Genomic DNA, 17665 nt, shown 5'->3' on the forward strand with positions numbered 1-17665 from the left:
CATCAGAAGGGCAGAGGTTGTTCCAAATAGTGAGCATTGCAGAAACCAGCTGCTTAGTTTGATTTGTCTCAGATTAGTGTGGTTCAAGAAAAGTAGGCTGAACAAATTCAGGTGGTCATAGTATAATAGTAAATTTTTCAGGGGTATGGGGCTGTATCTCTTTGCATTTATCCTTTCCTTTTCCACTGGCCTTAGAATATTAAGTCTGAGTTGGATATTGTTTTATTAACTTCTGTATGACTTATTATTTTAGGGAAGTCTTAACTGCCGTATGTGCACTTGTCTATCCATTAAAGTACAGGCATCAGTAATGTGTTTATAATACACTATGGAAAAAACCCTGAGGTTCTTTAGTTTAAACCACTGTAGGTATGAATGAGAGGGTTTTTGTATCTAAGCATCCTGCTACTTCTGAAGGCAACAGTGTAGTTCCAAAAAAGGCCAGGCCTAATGAGGTTGGTGCTGGAAGGAATTCAGCTGTTCTGCCCACAGGTAATGCTCCAACAGTAACACTGTCACAAAATGTGTCTTCAAGAGGCAGGGTAGATCCAGTGGTCTAGCTAACCGATCCATGCTTCTGTTTCGTGGAAAAAGCTAGCACTCTTGTCAACGTTTATGTTGGTGGGTATTACTAATGCTATAAAGGCAATATAAATAAGTAAACTCTGTTCTTATGCCTTAAAATAAGAAAAACCTGTCTGTGCAAGGATTTTTATACCTTTACAAATTAATATATCCTAGGTTATTATCTGTTCAAATTTTAGACCTTTACAGTTTAGTACATATGTTTGAATTCTGTAAAGCAATGATTGGTTAAGCTGTTTAGTGGCTGTGAAGACAGATGGTAAAGATAAATGCCCCTGACCTCATACTCTTAGTTCAGATTTTCTATGTCAAGGAACTGAATAGAGAGTTGAAACTTTAAAAAACAACCAACCAGAAAATCAAGATTTAAAGAATTTTTTGACTGCTGAATTTGTCAACTAATTCTGATTAGATAAAAGGAAGGGGAAGAAAAAAATCATTGTAGGAGTGTCAGGCAAGGCAGCAAGGACTCAGGTTGTGGAATCTCTATCCTCCTAAGATATTCAGAGGTTGACTGGACACAGCTTTGAGCATCCTAAGGCTGGCCTTGCTTTGAGTGGGAGGTTGGACAAAAAAACAGCTCCACAGGTCCAACCTAAATTATCCCGTGATTCTGTGTTTCAGCTAACTATTGCAAAGTGTGTTTTGCAGCTCCCCCTTTTTTTTGCAGAAAGATAGTAGTGGGAAATGAGGACGGCAATTTATGTTTCATAAGAGAGGATGTTCTTTGGAAGACTTTTCCCTCCCTACAAGAAGAGTGGCAGTCTAGCTGTTTCAGCATATTAATAATTGGGTGCATTTTCCTCCTGAGCCAAAAGGTGCTTTCCAGCTGGTTGTAACAGACAAGAGTTTATTCTTGACTTTGAGATATTTCCAACCACATACTCTCTCCTATAATGTTAAAATGAGGAGCTACCTGCAGTGTGATTCTGTTGTTCGGAATCATTTCATATTTGGGTTTTTTTGCATGTCTTGTTTGCAGCTGGTTTGCCATCCGACTCTTCTTCAGCAACCAGAAGGAAGTGCCTATAACATGGAATATTGCAGCAAAAAAATTTCTTCCACCCTGTGTAGGGTAAAACAGATATTGTGCTGCAGCCTGTAATATACAAAAGATAACCAGAGGATCTTACTAAATGCAGTAACAAAGGAGTAGATCGTGTTCATAGAGAACCCTACTTCTATGAGTTTGTCTCTAAGCTGTCCCATGCTAGCATAGCAATTTCTAATCTGACACCGAGTCCTGCACTGAAGCACTGCAGAACACTAGATCTTGCTGCAAAACCTGTTTTCTTCCAAGTCAGTTTGCACTTCACTGCGATGTGTCAAAATGTTTATAAGCCATAATAATGAAGACTTGCAGCACTGTTTTGCGATACATCTCTTGCATGGCCATTCACTCATGTGAAGGTCTTTCTGCTTAATTATGATTCTTAGCAATATTGTTATCTTCAAGGAAAAATACTGTTTGATCCATGTCTACCTCATGAACTATGCCAGATTGTTTTTGTGAAAAAATTTGTAATGCTGGTTGCATGGTCATCTCAACTCATGCACTTACTCATTCCCTTCTTATAAGGTGGATGTATTTTTGTGTTTATTTTTATTATGTCTTTTCATAGCCCTGGCAGGGTGTAGTTGACTCTACAGTTGCAATGTTACTTAAAACTCTTCCCGTGTTTAACCTCTTCTTTTAAACCACTTACTCAGCATGGAGTCCTCCAGATCTGTAAATGACTTCAGAATGCAAGAGAAACTCATCTGGAAAAGTAGCTTTCTCTCTGATGTTTTTTTGCAGTTTGGAGAAAACCAGAAGCCTGGGTTTATTAATTAAAGTTTAAGCCAATGCAGAGCTTTTTTGATTTTGTTTTTGCTCAAGATATGAGTCATTTTATGATAAGAGAAATACTGTTTCCTTTCATTACTGGGAGTAATTATTTAAAAGATTTATTCTTCAGGTTCTCCAAAGACACCTTTGCTCAACAGGAATGATGCGTCTGAGTAGGCCTAGGTTCCAACAGCTGTCCAGAGAGAAATATTCTCATCATTAAGAACCAGATGGTGAAATTCCGTTCCAAAACCAATTGTCTGAACCCTTTTGTGATGATGATCAGGTCCTGGCATAAAACAAGTTTTACATGTTCATTTGCGAATTAATTCTTAAAAAGAACTAAAATCTGTCCTTATCCTTGGGGTGGGGTTGGTGGTGGTGCACAGAATTAATGCTTTGTATCTATGATGCTACCTTCGCTACCTTCACTCCCTCCTGTTTTTTCCTTATTTCTTGCTAAGATTTTGTAAAAGTTGTTTATAGGTCTGTATCAAACAGAACGAACTCAAACTCGGTTTGGAAAAAAGGAAGGGTAGTTAAAAGATGATTGTAAAACCTTACTTATGGTTACTACAGCTGCATCAATTGTAATAGTTTTAATTTGAAATAGCATATTTAGCTAGGACAATAAATAATAATACATTGAGTGTTCTGCTTGTGAATTCTTAATCTTAACATATTTTAAATTTTACAGGTACAAATGCCACATCAAGCACCATAAAAAATGGAGGACCTTTTCCACGAGCTTGTCCGAAGTGCAATATTCATTTCAATCTTATGGATCCTCTAAAAAATCATATGAAGGTAACTGAGGCTGGCAAACTTACGTGGGCTTCTGTTTGGTTATGAGAGAGTGCCATGTTTTGACATGAAGATAGTCTGGCTTTTGGCTGTGATCAACCAGAGCCCGAATGCTCCATGTCTTCCAGTCATGGAGAGGAAGAATGGAGTAGGGGATTTCTGTATCTTGCCATTTTTTTGCCATTTTTCCATTGAATTGAAGCATATTTGCTGTCTCTGTATGATTTCTGTCTGCCACAGCTGTGACACCTTGAACCATTGGCCAGCTTCATGTGAATTTGATGAAGGGAAGTGCCCATGATAACAGGTAGACAGTTGACCCACATCTGTGTTAGATAGCTACTGAGACAGAGATGACAGTGTAAACTTACCTTTTTTTATCATTTGGTGGCTAGAAAAGTTGTTAAGCTGAGGGGAAAAACTTAATTTCTAGTTCATACTTGAACACTGTGAGAAAGAAAGCTTTCAGAAACTAAGTGTCACTTAGTCTGCTTATGGAACTACTTGTTGTTTCTGGAAGCACTGTTTTCTGGAAAATATTTATTATTATTTGGCAAAGACTTATGCAATTTCAGGGGGCGGGGGAATGGCTTTGCACTCACATTAATAACCCATGCAAAAAGGATTATGAACTACTGTGTAATAGAAATCAGCGAGGCTCTGAGTTACTGTTAACACAGATCATTCCGATTTACTGGGCATAAGATACCCTAAATGGTAGCTACTGTCATTTTCAGCATTAAAACACAATTTAGAAACATACATAACAGTAGGGAAAAATCAAGGGTTTTATCTTTCTTTCATCATTATTTGTACAGAATAGCTTTTGCACTGAGTATATCAACTGAATGAAAGAACCACAAAAGAAGTGGGATTACTTAGTATTATTTAATTAAATTTTTAGTTAAACTACATGGGATGAATATACTGAGTTACGCTTCCACATTAGGAAGTGAACTCCTTACTAGTAGACTTACAGAAAGTAGTCCTGCACAATAAGAACCATTATTCTGCAGGAGAAAGATCTGTCCTCTGGAACGTGCTAATCTTGTTCACTCTTGGAAACTTCATAACATCTTCTGTATGAAGTACTTCATACTTTTAAGTGTTAAGTTTCATGTTATATCTATTGGGTTAAAGCATTCATTATGTACACTTTGACATAAAGAAGCTTGAACAATGTGTGTTGTGTGACCTAGAATTTCTGAAATTTTTCAGTAATGCTGGAAGGAACTTTTGCAGGTTTCAACATATGTCCTTCCCAAAGAAATAAGAGAAAACTTTCCTTTAAATTCTCAATAAACTTACGCTTGTCAGCAAAATGCTTGCATAAAAGCTGCTTTTCTCTTTCTCGCTCTTAAATTTAAGTAGATGTTTTTCTAATGAGTAATGCAACACTGTTATTCTGATTTCTAGATTAAATTTATCTTACATGTACCTATGAGAATAACCCCTTTTTAGCTTTATAATATATGTTGTTTTAGTAATAAAACACTACCTATAGATCAGTTACTGTACAAAATCCATATGTGAATATCAGTCAAGCTGGTGTGCCAGACAATTGAGCTTTGCATCTAACTAGTTAGTGAGTGGCTTCAGTTTTCAAAATGCTGTTGTCATCAATGCAGTTTGGTAGGAGAAACTGATACCTTTGTCTGTCTCTCTCTTCCTCCTTTCGATTCAGTATTGTTGTCCAGATATGGTAAATAACTTTTTCGTGGGAATGGCCAAAACAGAATGTTTAAGCACGACAAGCAAAACTGCTGATTCTGAGAAAGGAAAATTGATTATGTTGGTTAACGACTTCTATTACGGGAAGCATGAAGGTGACACCCAGCAGGTACAACAGGAGCAGAAGACTCATACGACATTCAAGTGCTTCAGTTGTTTGAAAGTTCTTAAAAATAACATAAGGTATCTGAACTCACTTCCTTCATTGTTTGTTAAGCACTTGCAGCCCATAGCACTTAGTCTCATGCATTAAAAATTAGTCTCTCTAGAGTAGAAATGTTTCTCTTACTGAGAACTTATATTGGTTGACTGAACAGAAGTTGAATTAATTTTTACTATACATGTATGGCCGTAACTTAAACTTGTAACAGATTAGAGTACAAATTTTAATGGTGTAGAGTTTTAATGAGAGCAATTGTAGGACTTTGGGGTTAGAAGGGGCAACAGAAAGTATTTTACAATTTGCTATCTGGATTGATGGTGGTATCAGTAGGTGTGAGTGTTAATTCCCTTTAGGGATGCACAATGACTAATAGTTGGTGCTTTACTTATGTAACATCTGTTATGTTGATGAAATAATTTTACTTCCAAATGCTGCAAAAGTCTTCAGTAAGCTGTTTTAATAGGAAGGCGAGTCATTGTTCCTTTGGAAGTTAAGGTCATTGAACTTTTTTACATGCATTCTTCAAGGGAAGCTGAAGTAGCAGAATGTAAAACTGAAAAATGGGCTATTCCTTCAAAGGGCGCAGTCTGCAAGTTAAAACAAACAGGTTTATGCTAACATTAGACCCACATTACTGAACAAAACAAAAGTTGCATGTAATTACAAACATTAAATTTGCTATTAATCATTAAGTATGAGTAAATCCTAAGTAAAAGCGCTGGTAGTTAGCTTGAAAATGTTGTATGTTGTTAGACTTTAAAAGACTTTATTCTCATTATTTTATAGTTCCTGTTAATTATGGCATTTTTTTCCCTTGCAATTTATCTTTAAGAGCAATAAACAATGTTTGACATGGGCTGAGAAGTTTTTCTTCTGGTTTTGTATGCATAATACTTTTCAAATAAGCTTTTCTTGCAGTATCATGAAAAGCAGTCCACAGAAAAAATATGTTATCAAGGTATTGGGTTCATTTTAAAAAATTTTTTTTCAGGCCCTATTTTCTACTCAGCATTATATTGTAAGTTTTGATGCCATGGTGCCTGTGTGTTCCACAGCAAGTCATTAAAAATGAGCACTAAATTTTTTCTTTGAATTTCTCTAGAATCTACTTTCAGCCATATTGATCTTTGCTGTAACTTTGTAGCTTTATTCTATAGTTCTATAACTTCAGAATTTTTATTCTAAGGTATATTTTGTGCCTTTAACCATTTATAGTGGACAAAAGAAATACATAGAACCTCTCTACTTGTAGTGGAAGTTTTCTGGAAGTTTTCAGAAAGGCACAAAGTGATTCATCAGGGTAATCCCCTGCTTCCTTTAGAAGATCTATGGTTGAACACACCATTGAAATAATGTTCTGTTAAGGTAGTATGCAGTACTAGTGTCAATTCCTTTCTTCTGCTTAGATACCTGGTATTTTCAGTTAGCTTTTTTCTTTTTTTTTCTTTTTTTTAAGCAAGTGCATGACATTAGAAGCTTGAGCTCAAGAAACTATTCTCCGTGCTCATCTGTTTTCAAATTCCAAGGTCACCACTTTGAGAACTACGTTTCGTTTGTGAGTGTGACCTCCATTTAATAGTTCCTCTGGCTCTACTGAAATGAAGCACATTCAAAATAGAACAGTTTTTGAAGTTTAACAGTAGTGGGTTGTGCAGCTGCTCCACCAGTAACTGTGATCTGCCAATGTTGTCAGGGGTGCCTAGACTTCTCAGCCAGAATAGGTTACTACTACAGGAAAAGGGGGAAAGGTAGTAACATGAAGTAGTAACATACCACCAAATTTGTCTTTTGATTGTCAGCTGCACAGTGGCATTCTTTGATAACTGTTCTTCATAATTCAACTTCAGTCCTAAATGCGTTATACAAAGAAAGCTCCTGGAGCCCTGCCAGTTTTGAATGGAGGTGGTTTCAGAAAAAGCTATAATGTCCTGTTTGCAGATATGTTTTTGCTACTTAATAGTTTTCAGCAGAGCTACAGTTACACTTGCTGCAGAATGTGGCTTTGAGACTCTGATGGTGAAGTGTGAACAGTTGACATGTTTTGTTGTTGTTGCCTTTGCTAATTTTCTGTTACTTCCAGGGAAGAATTTTGTCTAAGCAAACATGATAAAACACAATAGATTGTTTAGTCTTAGAACATATTTCAGATACGTTGCATGTTCCTTATAGTCAAGATTTCTGTTTAAGCTTCGAAAGATGATTTCTGGCATAGTCAGCTTGCTTTAACTTTGCCCTCCCCCCTTCCCCTTTTTTTTTAGTGAACACTTATTCCTTAGGTTTTTTTTGAGGTTGAGAAGTTCTTACAGAGTAAAGTCTCTAAAGAATCCTGTACATCTCGTGTGTGATAATATCATGTATTGTGAATGTTAAAATGTAATTTTTTCCATCTGCTCACTATTATTTAAAGGTTTATGAACCACATGAAACATCACTTGGAGCTTGAGAAGCAGAGCAGTGAAAGTTGGGAAAGCCATACCACCTGCCAGCACTGTTACCGTCAGTTTCCCACCCCATTCCAGCTGCAGTGCCACATTGAAAGTACACACACGCCTTACGAGTCATCTAGTAAGTTGGATTGTATCACAGTGAATCTTTTTGTGACCTAAAATTTTTAGATAGACATTGTCTGACTTTGCTGGTTTGTAACTTCAGAATAAAGCTATTATACTTTAACAGCAATAATCTTGAGATTTAACATAGGAGCTGAGCACTCATTCCATTTATGTTAGAGCAATGTGTGTAGAAAGAAAATATTTTTAAAAGCTTTTTGTTTTGGTTTGGGTTTTTTTAATTAAAAGCTTGACTGCCAGAAGTTATGTTGTCTAATGACCTTGCACTCCTAGCTTCCTGAAATTGTACAGGGAGTTTCTTCTGAAGAGTAGACTAATTATTAGATTACTTTACCTTTATAGATCTATACAGTTCACATATACGTATTATAATTTATCTACTTATGACCCCATATGAAATTTTACTTTTTTCTTGTTTATCACTTTTTCTAGCGATATGTAAAATCTGTGAATTATCCTTTGAAACAGAGCAAGTTCTTTTGCAACATATGAAGGACAATCATAAGCCAGGTGAAATGCCATACGTTTGCCAGGTATCTCAGAGTGACTGTTTTATATTTACATTACACCCACCCACCCCACTCCCCATCTTTACTGTCAATAAGCTTAACAAGGAAGTCAAACTTTCTGTTTTAGGTATGCAACTACAGATCCTCAGCTTTTTCAGACGTAGAAACACATTTTAGAACAGTTCATGAAAACACAAAACATTTGCTGTGCCCATTTTGCCTCAAGGTAATTAAAATTGGAGCACCGTATATGCATCATTACATGAGGCATCAGGTAAACAGATATTTTCTATCCTTAATGCTAGAAAAATACTAAATATATGCCATGAATCTCTGGAAAAAATGCATAACTGATTTGTATGGATGTTACTGGATAAGAACAGTTAATAAAATACGGTAGAAGAATTATGACTGTGTCTTTTGAAACATCTTTAAGGGAGTTGTTAGAGTTTGTCATGTTTTTGTGTGACAGCAGCTCCCTGTTTAAAAAAAACGACTTCTGAATATCCCTGAAAGAATATTTCTGCTGTCTGGTTTCTTCATTGAGTTGTAGTGATGTGTTCTGCTTTCCTTAAGGTTACAAGCAAACCTTTCACTAGGTAAAGTAGAGAAAAAGTTTATGAAGGTCGTCTTGTAACTGGTAACCTGATTCCTCCTCCTCTTAGTAATGATAGTGCCTTGCATTTTCAAGTATTTAGATATTCTCTCTTTAATTCCTACGCAGTATCTTGGCTTTTATGATACTAGGAGTTTGTCTGCTTGATGTCCTAGAAACTGGATGACCATTGCTTGAGACAAGCTAGGGTTGGAGTTTTGTTTATCATAACATTAATGCTTACTGTAGATTGTCTTCCATTTTTAAAAGAAAAAGGGAATATACCGTTGCACTAAGTGCAGACTGCAATTTTTGACATGCAAGGAAAAAATGGATCACAAGACTCAGCATCACCGAACATTTAGGAAACCCAAACAGTTAGAAGGATTGCCTCCTGGAACAAAGGTAAGTGTTCATATAGGAAAATTAGAGGAGACAAAGGAAAAAATATATTGGTAGAGAAAAGGGTGGAATAGAAAGAAACCTTTCTTTTCCAAAGCAAAGAGTTTTTTCTTTTGTTGTTTTGGGGGTTTTTTTGCCACCTCTAAAACTAAAACTCTAAAATAATACTCCAGTTGCAAAAATTGCCAGGCACAGTTTATGGTTTATTCCTGGTGATCGGTGGTGTTGGTCTCTGTCCCATTCTTCCATACATGTATATGCCAGTAGTTCAGTCGGTGCTGCTGCTTTCTTGAGCTGTTGGTTAACTTGCCCCCACTCCCATTTATCCTTCCTTGTGCTAGGAGAAAAGGAGATAGTCTGGATGTTGGTCTGAGGGGTCTGCATTTCTTGTGAGAGATTTTCAACCTGTGGAAGGTGATGGCAAAAATTCTATGAGGGCAAAAACTACTTCTCCATAGACAATATGTCTTAAAACTGAGTCCACCAGGTCTTTTTTAGCTCCAGCATTTGAAGGGGTGACAAAAAACCAACACAATTTCCTGCAGAGTGTTTTATGAAGTACACGTGGGTCCCCTCAGAACACCTAGGCTATCTTTAAATCATTCTTCCATTTCTTGAGACTAGGATTTTCCTGTAGATTTCAGGACTTTTTCCTGCAGTTTTTTAATGAATTGTGAAGATATAGGTCCTTTCAGTTGAAAGGAAGAAGAAAGTTAACATTTTCATCAGCTCTTCACAGTTCATTTACTGTAGAATCAGGAAGGGGAAATGAAGTTGATGATAGAAGTTGATGGTTGCTTGGCAGAATGTAAAGCACTGATTATCTGTTCTGTGGCAATACCTTAATTTTCTAAAGACTTCAGGGTTTTCATGATGTAATAAAAGCTTAGATTATGTTAAAATTCTGGTGTTAGTAGGGTGTAGATGATGAGACTGAAGAGGTTGGAACCAGGTTTAGAAGGTGAGGTGCTTCTAAACTATGAGTATGGGCAAGAAGTATAATTAGGAGTCGTGCTGCAAGTGAAAACTGAAGAACCAAATTTAAGGGCAAGAAAGAAGAGTGTGATAATGCCAGGTGAGAGATCAGAAACCAGAATTAGTCCTGGGGGTCTAGGGCGAAGAGCAGAAATATCTGAAGGAAGTAGATTGGCTAATCATGAGGCCACAAGGTGCAGGGCTTTTGTTAAATCCAGGCACTGATGGAATTGCTTGATATTCTTCTTAGTAGGACTAATTGGCCTGACCTTTCTGTTTCATTTCCAGAGCTCCATTTTTTTTGTCCTAAGAAAGCAGGATGTAGCCAGTTGCAGATCTGAAACGAGAGCACTGTGTTTTGTCATGGCTAACTATTTCCACTAAAACAAGAGCTTATCAAGCATCCAGTAGACTATTGAGGTTAGATTTACTCTAGTTAACAGTATTTTGTATTTTTCAAAGCTCTCTTTGCTGAGGAGTGTTTCTTATGCTATGATTTTTGTCCTAAAGTGGTGTAAAGTTTGAGTCAAATAGAAATGGAAACTTTTAAAGCTTAAATCTAAATAGAAAAATGTTTAATTTCATACTTGTAGGTGACTATTCGAGCATCTGTTGGATCTCTTCAGTCAGGATCATCAGCTACATCTTCTGTTAGTACAAGTACTTCCACGTTTCAGTTGTCACCTAAAGCTAAAAATACAGCCACTAAAAATCATAACAAATCTAATACTAGTAAGTCAAAAGCAAAATCAAAGCCAACTACATCAAAGAAGCAAAGTGCATGGACCAACAGCAAAAAAAAAAAAGAAGTTACAAATACAGCGTTGCATAATCTAAGGTAAAATACTAGCATTAAAAATATCTTTAAGTATACTTTGACTGTAAGTAACTGATGATTTTGTTATCTTTCAATAACGTCTAAGACTGCAGTACGGAAGATTTGACACTTCGGTTTTGCAGAAAAAGCAGGCGCATAAACTTTCCACGTACTGTTACTGTGGTTATAATTCTGAATCTTCATTCACCAATTTCGTTGGTGGTAGACTACTTTGTGATGGAAGAACAGATATTCTGCAAATTTTCCTGTTCTAAATTTAGAATTTTTCTCTGCACAGAGCCACAGACTCTTGAAATACTGACTCATTAGGCAGATTTATGTTTAGAGGTGACCTGTGGAGGGGGATACACTTGCATGTGTGTTCTTTGCAAGTTTTCTTATGGAGGGAAAAGTATTTTCCTCCTTCAATGTTTTTAAGAGTTTTATTTGAACCTGTTATTTAAAAGGTTAAGTCTTGTTTGTCCTAAGAGATACCTTAATTCGGGGAGCTACCAGAAAAAAATCAAGAAAAAGCGAGCTGTTGGGAGAATGCTGTCCTTAAATTTACAATTTACTGGGTTTTGCTATCCTTACATTAATAACTTAATGGGGCTTTTATGGACTAGAATATAATTTCATTGGCTAAGATGAGTTAACCGTTTTCTTTGTCAAAGATTGTAGATGCCTCCCTTCCAATAAGGTGCTAACACTCACAGTGGGCAGCTCTCTGAGACATCCAAAAACAGCCAGCAAAATTGGGGAAGAGCAGAATTATGCTTTTGCTTTGTAGGTATTTCAGAGCTTGTGGGGAATATCTGGGTGACAGGAAAACCAAAGATCTTTTTCTTGTGCATCATGTCTTTGAAATCCTTCTCAAGTACGTAAAGACAACAGCAGCAGCTGCAGTTGGAGGTTCTGAGCTACTGCAGTATCTTGATTCCAGGAGTGGCCAATAACAGAGGCTTACATTAACTTTTACTTTTTTTAAGGTCATAATGACAGTATAATTCAAGAAAAAACAAAGTTTTCTTCACGTTTCTAACATAGTCTATAATAAGTATTTAACTGATAAATTTTTAAGTGTTTTTTTTTTTTCCTAATGTAGGTGTCTTTGCTACTGACTTAAAGCAAAAAGTTTGAAATTGTTATCTCATCTTAAAGTATTGATATTAACTATTAACTCTTTCACATTACTGTTAGGTATCGTTTGGGAGCTCACAAATGCATTGAGTGTTACTCAGAAATAAAAGATTTTGCAAGCCATTTTCCTGCTTATGTCCACTGTAGCTTATGCAGATACAACACTAGCTGTAGCAAAGCCTACGTGAATCACATGATGAGGTAAGAACTCTTCAAAAATATTTACTGGGTTTTCAAATACTTACTAAATTTATATGAGGTGTGTTAAGTGTTTCTATTGCCTGAATTTTGAACTGTGTCATAGGACTGGCAGGGAAATGTGTGCGGTTGGATTTTTACTTCGTAATGAGGGCCTAAGCCCCGTCTTCTTGATTTGCCTTAAAAAATATGGTAGTTAGGCAGTGTTCTATATTTGCTTCAGATTTTCTGTGGGATCTTCCATAATAATTTCAGCCAGACTTAGCAAATAATGATTAGTTGTTGTGAGTTCTCTGGCTTTCAGATTGAATACCGCACCTGATTTTTACAAGTGTTTAATGCTTACAGCCACAGCTATTGCTAATGAAATCTATGCTTAGAATAGCATTTAAAGGATGTCTCAAATAGCATGCTCAAGTGGATACTTTTTCTAATACTATTTCTGGTCATCCATAAAAATAACATCTCATTTTGCAGGAGGTTTGCCACTGATTGTGAGGCTGTGTAGGGTATTAGTGATGACAGCTGTAAAGAAGCCTGTTAAGAAAACAAATGGGTCAGTTTTCAGAGCAACAGAATTATATTATGCAATAATTAGACACAGAACATGTAGTAGTGATGGTAAAAAAAAATGTTGATAACATACTTGTTAATCCTGTGCCCCAAACAAGCCAAGTGTACTGTAGAATAATACAGACTGCAGTTGTCTTTTTAAATACATGAATGTATAAAATGCCCTGGCATTTTTGAATGCTAGAATTCTTGAATTTATTACCCAAGTCTTTAAAAGTTTTTTGTGTATATTTTATATGTTGACCTATTCATATTAATTTCAATGCTCATCTAAGTCCTAGGCTGAAGTAATTTACATGCTTTTATGCATATAACCTATTGGTTGCATGCTTAAAAAAGTAATAAAATTTAATGTGCTTAATTCTGATTGTACAAGAGAAAGTTTACTCCAGAAGGGGAGAGGGGAGTCTAAGGTAAACTGTTCCTACTGTTGCCCATGTTCTCGGTGTTGTCTAATTCAGCCATGCAGCAAAACAGCCAGTCTCTTGTCTCCTGTCTCCTTGATGCACTAATGCTCCCCCTACTTCAAACCCTTGCAGCACCTATGATCCCTTTTTTTGGTGAGTGTAAGGAACAAGGGATGGTGAAGAGGAAAGCTGTTAGGAGGAGGGTGTTTCTGCAGTAGCAGCCCCTGTACTCAGCTGCTCACTTTTTGTTTCATATGGGAGTGCAATGTTGACACATAATTAACCTGCATATGAGAGAACTTACAGGTTGTTTGAAAACGTGATTTATCTCATGTAAAGCAATCTCTTTAGGGAGTGCAAGTTCAGCAATGCTTTCACTTCTGTTGTGGAGCACAGTATACCTACAGCCAAGGTGCTTGAAGAGCTAAACTGCTGATGGAAGCAATGTAACTGTTCTTGTAGAACTGTGCTGACAAAGTTAAGCCTTGCCCTTCCCGAACTCATTATTTACAGGAGAGCCAGTGTTTTAAAATAGAGCTGAGATTCACAAGCCTGTAAGCTTGCAGCAATTTAATGTTTTAGAGTAATGCAGGTCAGTAATTGAGCCTTCTATATTCATGCCTTGTCATAAGCAAATTGCCGTACTGTGTAGGGAGTATGTGGAGTAATGTATTCAAGAAAACCAGTTGCAGTAGTAATGTTTTCTTATATTTAGTTTTCACAGTGCTCGTCCAAGTAAAAGATTTTGGATCTATAAGAAGCATTCAGAAGAGCTACGGTAATTCAGCTTTTTTCAGTTGCAGATCGTTATGTTTTCACTTTGACGGTGAATTGATGAGTTAAATGAGATTTGACCTCTTGAATTTCTAGGCTTCCACAATTTAGAAAGAGCAGAGAAATAAAAACATTAGTTCTTCCACTAACAGTGTTCTGTTCAGTGACAAATATTTGTTATTTGTCCGCATTTATTAATGTCTGTCTTAACCCTGAGCAGTTTTAAAAAATATTTTTTTTCCAGTTATTCATAATGTGCAAAATGGGGGGTGGGAAGGGAAACAAACAAACAAACAAAACCAAAACAAAACAAAAAAACTGAGAAACTCATGCTTTACAGATAAATTTATGTCTAAAGTGGTGCTCTTCGTACTACATCCAACGTGGAGATGCCCTGGTCACTGACTGGGATTTCCAGGTGCTAGTTGCAGTATAAAAAGTAAGAATATGTTTTTCTGAGTTACCTCATCTAAAGTTGCAGGAAATTTTTGTTTACTTTTTTTATAGTCTGTCCAGTTGCTGTAAGATAAGAAAACTGTTTTCACAACCATGTTGTATTTATACTTCCTTTTTACTTTCTCTTCTCTAGAGGTGTGACTGTAGTATGTCTTAACTGTGATTTCCTGACTGATGTTTCTGGCTTAGATAGCATGGCCACACATCTGAGTGAAAGCCACACTCATACTTGCCAAGTTATTATAGAGAAAGGTGAGTACATATAGTGTCTTTTTAATATAGTATACATATAAATACTTACATGTGGATGTGTTTGTGTTATTGCACTCCTTTTCTCAGTTGCATTATCATTATTTCTGTGTACTTGGATTTGAAAGTGAATACTTCTATATTTCCACATCTTAAAATATTTTTAATTAAATCCTTTATTTCTATTTTCAGTTTCTGTAGATATCCCAACTGCTGAACAAGTATCTGAGTAAGTTTTGTTTTACTGCTCAATGTTTATTAGTTTAATGACAGATGGCCAAAATTTGCACTTTGGACTTGGGTTTCTTTTGAATTTCATAGAATTTTAAATGTATGGATGAACATAGACCCTTATTTACTAGTGCTTTTTGCTTTTACCACATCCAGAACTACAAGAATGGCGAGCTAAAATTATTGTCTACTGCAGCCAAAATCAAAACCAGGATTTGTTCACTTTGGCCAGAGAGATGAATTCTAGCAGTATTCTTGCAGTATTAAAACTTCTCAATCCTGACTTCTAAGTCTAGACATAGTGAGACTGTTACTTCAACTTGCTTTTAATACTACTTTTAGTAAATGAGTGGTTTATGTTCTTTATGTAATATTAACATGAATTAAAGAAAAAAGTTACCTTATTGAAGTATGATAAATTCTGTCTTAATATTTTATAAATATTTACAAATTACTTTCAAATTTATGTGACAAAGGTATGCTGTTTTTTATTAACTTTTTAATTCTGACTTTCGAAGAAAAATTAATATGAGGATTTTGCCTTTCAAATTTAAGGATTTGAAAAAGAACCTGCAGTATTGCGGAGATGGTGTTGCAGGGTTTGCTTCTTTGTTTTTTTTTTTTTTAACCTTAGAAGAATCAGATGTGGCAAGCCATCCCTGATGATCCTGGAACAATACCTGAGGCTTTATAATGCAGCTTGTGAGCCTACTTATGCCTTAATCGAAGGTTCAGAAGTGTGTCAGTTGAATCAAACATTTGAGTTCTCTCTAAAACTTTCAGAAAACAGGAACAAAAAAGTCAGACTGCAAAAAAAAGATATTTTAAAAGATGGAAGAAAATAGTTTAACCCTGATTTAACAACAAGGTGTCATTGAGTCCATCTAGCCCATAGCAGGATTCTAAAAAGGTTTACATATTCTCATGCATGATAACTCCTCCAACAGGGAGAGAAGTTCCTAAGCCTCTAAGCATAAATCAGCCTTCACTGAGTGTTGGAAATATCCCCCAGTAATTTATTTCATAACCATTAAGTATTTTCTTTCATAGTTTCCATAAAGTGGCCAGTAAGAGAGGATGCTGGAATAATCTGTCATCCAATCCAAATATGGAAGTACTTCTCTTTTTGCTATGAGTAATAGTAGAGCAAAATATATGCTGTACACTTCAAGCCTCTATTAGTAACTGTTTAGCGTGTGATGCAGTTGAATAAAACTGGTGGTCTTATGGGATGACTAATAGACATTACTAAAAAGAATTGAAGGTATTCTGGCACGAATGAACAGGGGAAGGAAGTTAATTTGGGAAAGCATTCCAAAAAGCCATTTGAAAAATGAGATTTCTGATTTTGGAGCACAGAATATTGAAATTGGACAAAACACTGGAAAGAGTCATCTAGGAGGGTGAGCTATGTTCCCTTCATTAATCCAGAGTAGCTTGTGTCCTTTTAACAATTGAGATTTCAGTGGAACTCAAGCAATGGAAAAATGAAATGTTGAGCTGTGATAGAACCTCAGCTTTTCTACTTGGAGTTGGCATTAGGTGCTGGGAATTAATACTTATGGAACTATATGTAAGGAGAGGTTATATATGTATTGAACGGTGGGGAAAAAGGTACAGTTGTGGCAGTGTATTGTTAGTACTGCACAAGGGTCTTGAATATATTACAGAGATGTCATATGCAAATATTTAAGAATGTTGGATAAACAAAGTATGTATTACTCAGAAGCAGATGGGTGAGCACTGAAAAGATGTGAAGTAGAGTCAAGAATATGTGCAGGTTTGTTTCTGCAAGCTGTTAGATTAGGACAGATGCAGAGAGCCATTTTTTTTTGTGAGTTCTGATGGTGGCATAACATCAGTTAGTGGTACTACGTGATGTGATGTAATCTGTGGTGGTGCTTTTTGAAGCTGTCATGCTCAGAGACTTCATTAATTTCAGTAAATCTTGTCCTGTTCCATATACTAATTTTCTGATACTTTGGACAAGAGTATCATTGCTAAACCTAAGAGCATGAATACACCTGCATAGAAGATTTTTTTAATTCATTATTTGCAGTACAGAGTACACACAAAAATGTTCATGTTTTTGTGGGATGGTTCTTCATGGTACTCTGTGGTTTGCTTTTGGAAGAAGAGGAACTTGCAGACAATATTCATAATCTTTGCTGTGTAGTTTCTCAATGACTTATGAATGTTTCATCCCATTCTTTGACCTATAATTCAGCGAGGTGTGACTTGTTTATGGGGCACTTCAGAATCACTTCATCGGCAGGAACAATAACTCACAGTTACAATCTTGAATGCTTTTGGCTCTTCTCTTGCATCTCTTGGATGGTATCTTTTGGTATCTTTTATTATATATCAGACTGTCTGTATGTGGTGTAAAACTCATCTTTATTGATAATGACCAGACAAGTTCTATGAGCTCTCTGTAGTGTTGATGAGACTGTCTTTGGACCAGAATCCTGCCATTAGTAATACAGATAACCTAGATGGAGATGTTCTAACAGGAATTGCTTTTTAAATTGTTACTCTACATAAGATTGCCTTGTTTTAGTGATCCACCTTGTGCTGAGGGAATAAGGCTTAATAACTATGCCAGTACTCTTCTAATGCTCAACTCTCTGCTTTGCGCAACAGTTAACATATTTTTAA

The 17665-nt window shown here is 36.2% G+C and overlaps 1 protein-coding gene across 1 annotated transcript in view; it reads left to right on the forward strand.

The window, feature by feature from the left end:
- Positions 1 to 371: 371 nt before the first annotated feature.
- ZNF280D (zinc finger protein 280D) overlaps positions 372 to 17665 on the forward strand; it is a 31485-nt gene continuing 14191 nt past the window's right edge. Inside the window, exons 1-12 of the mRNA XM_010294770.1 lie at positions 372 to 537; positions 3111 to 3220; positions 4902 to 5131; positions 7519 to 7676; positions 8114 to 8214; positions 8318 to 8464; positions 9056 to 9190; positions 10756 to 11000; positions 12180 to 12320; positions 14013 to 14075; positions 14661 to 14779; positions 14969 to 15005. Coding sequence (XP_010293072.1) covers positions 372 to 537; positions 3111 to 3220; positions 4902 to 5131; positions 7519 to 7676; positions 8114 to 8214; positions 8318 to 8464; positions 9056 to 9190; positions 10756 to 11000; positions 12180 to 12320; positions 14013 to 14075; positions 14661 to 14779; positions 14969 to 15005 — 1652 coding nt within the window. The remainder of the gene's footprint in view (positions 538 to 3110; positions 3221 to 4901; positions 5132 to 7518; positions 7677 to 8113; positions 8215 to 8317; positions 8465 to 9055; positions 9191 to 10755; positions 11001 to 12179; positions 12321 to 14012; positions 14076 to 14660; positions 14780 to 14968; positions 15006 to 17665) is intronic.

The sequence above is a fragment of the Phaethon lepturus genome, unplaced genomic scaffold (assembly GCF_000687285.1).
Source record: "Phaethon lepturus isolate BGI_N335 unplaced genomic scaffold, ASM68728v1 scaffold9379, whole genome shotgun sequence".
In the NCBI taxonomy this organism is placed as follows: Eukaryota; Metazoa; Chordata; class Aves; order Phaethontiformes; family Phaethontidae; genus Phaethon; species Phaethon lepturus.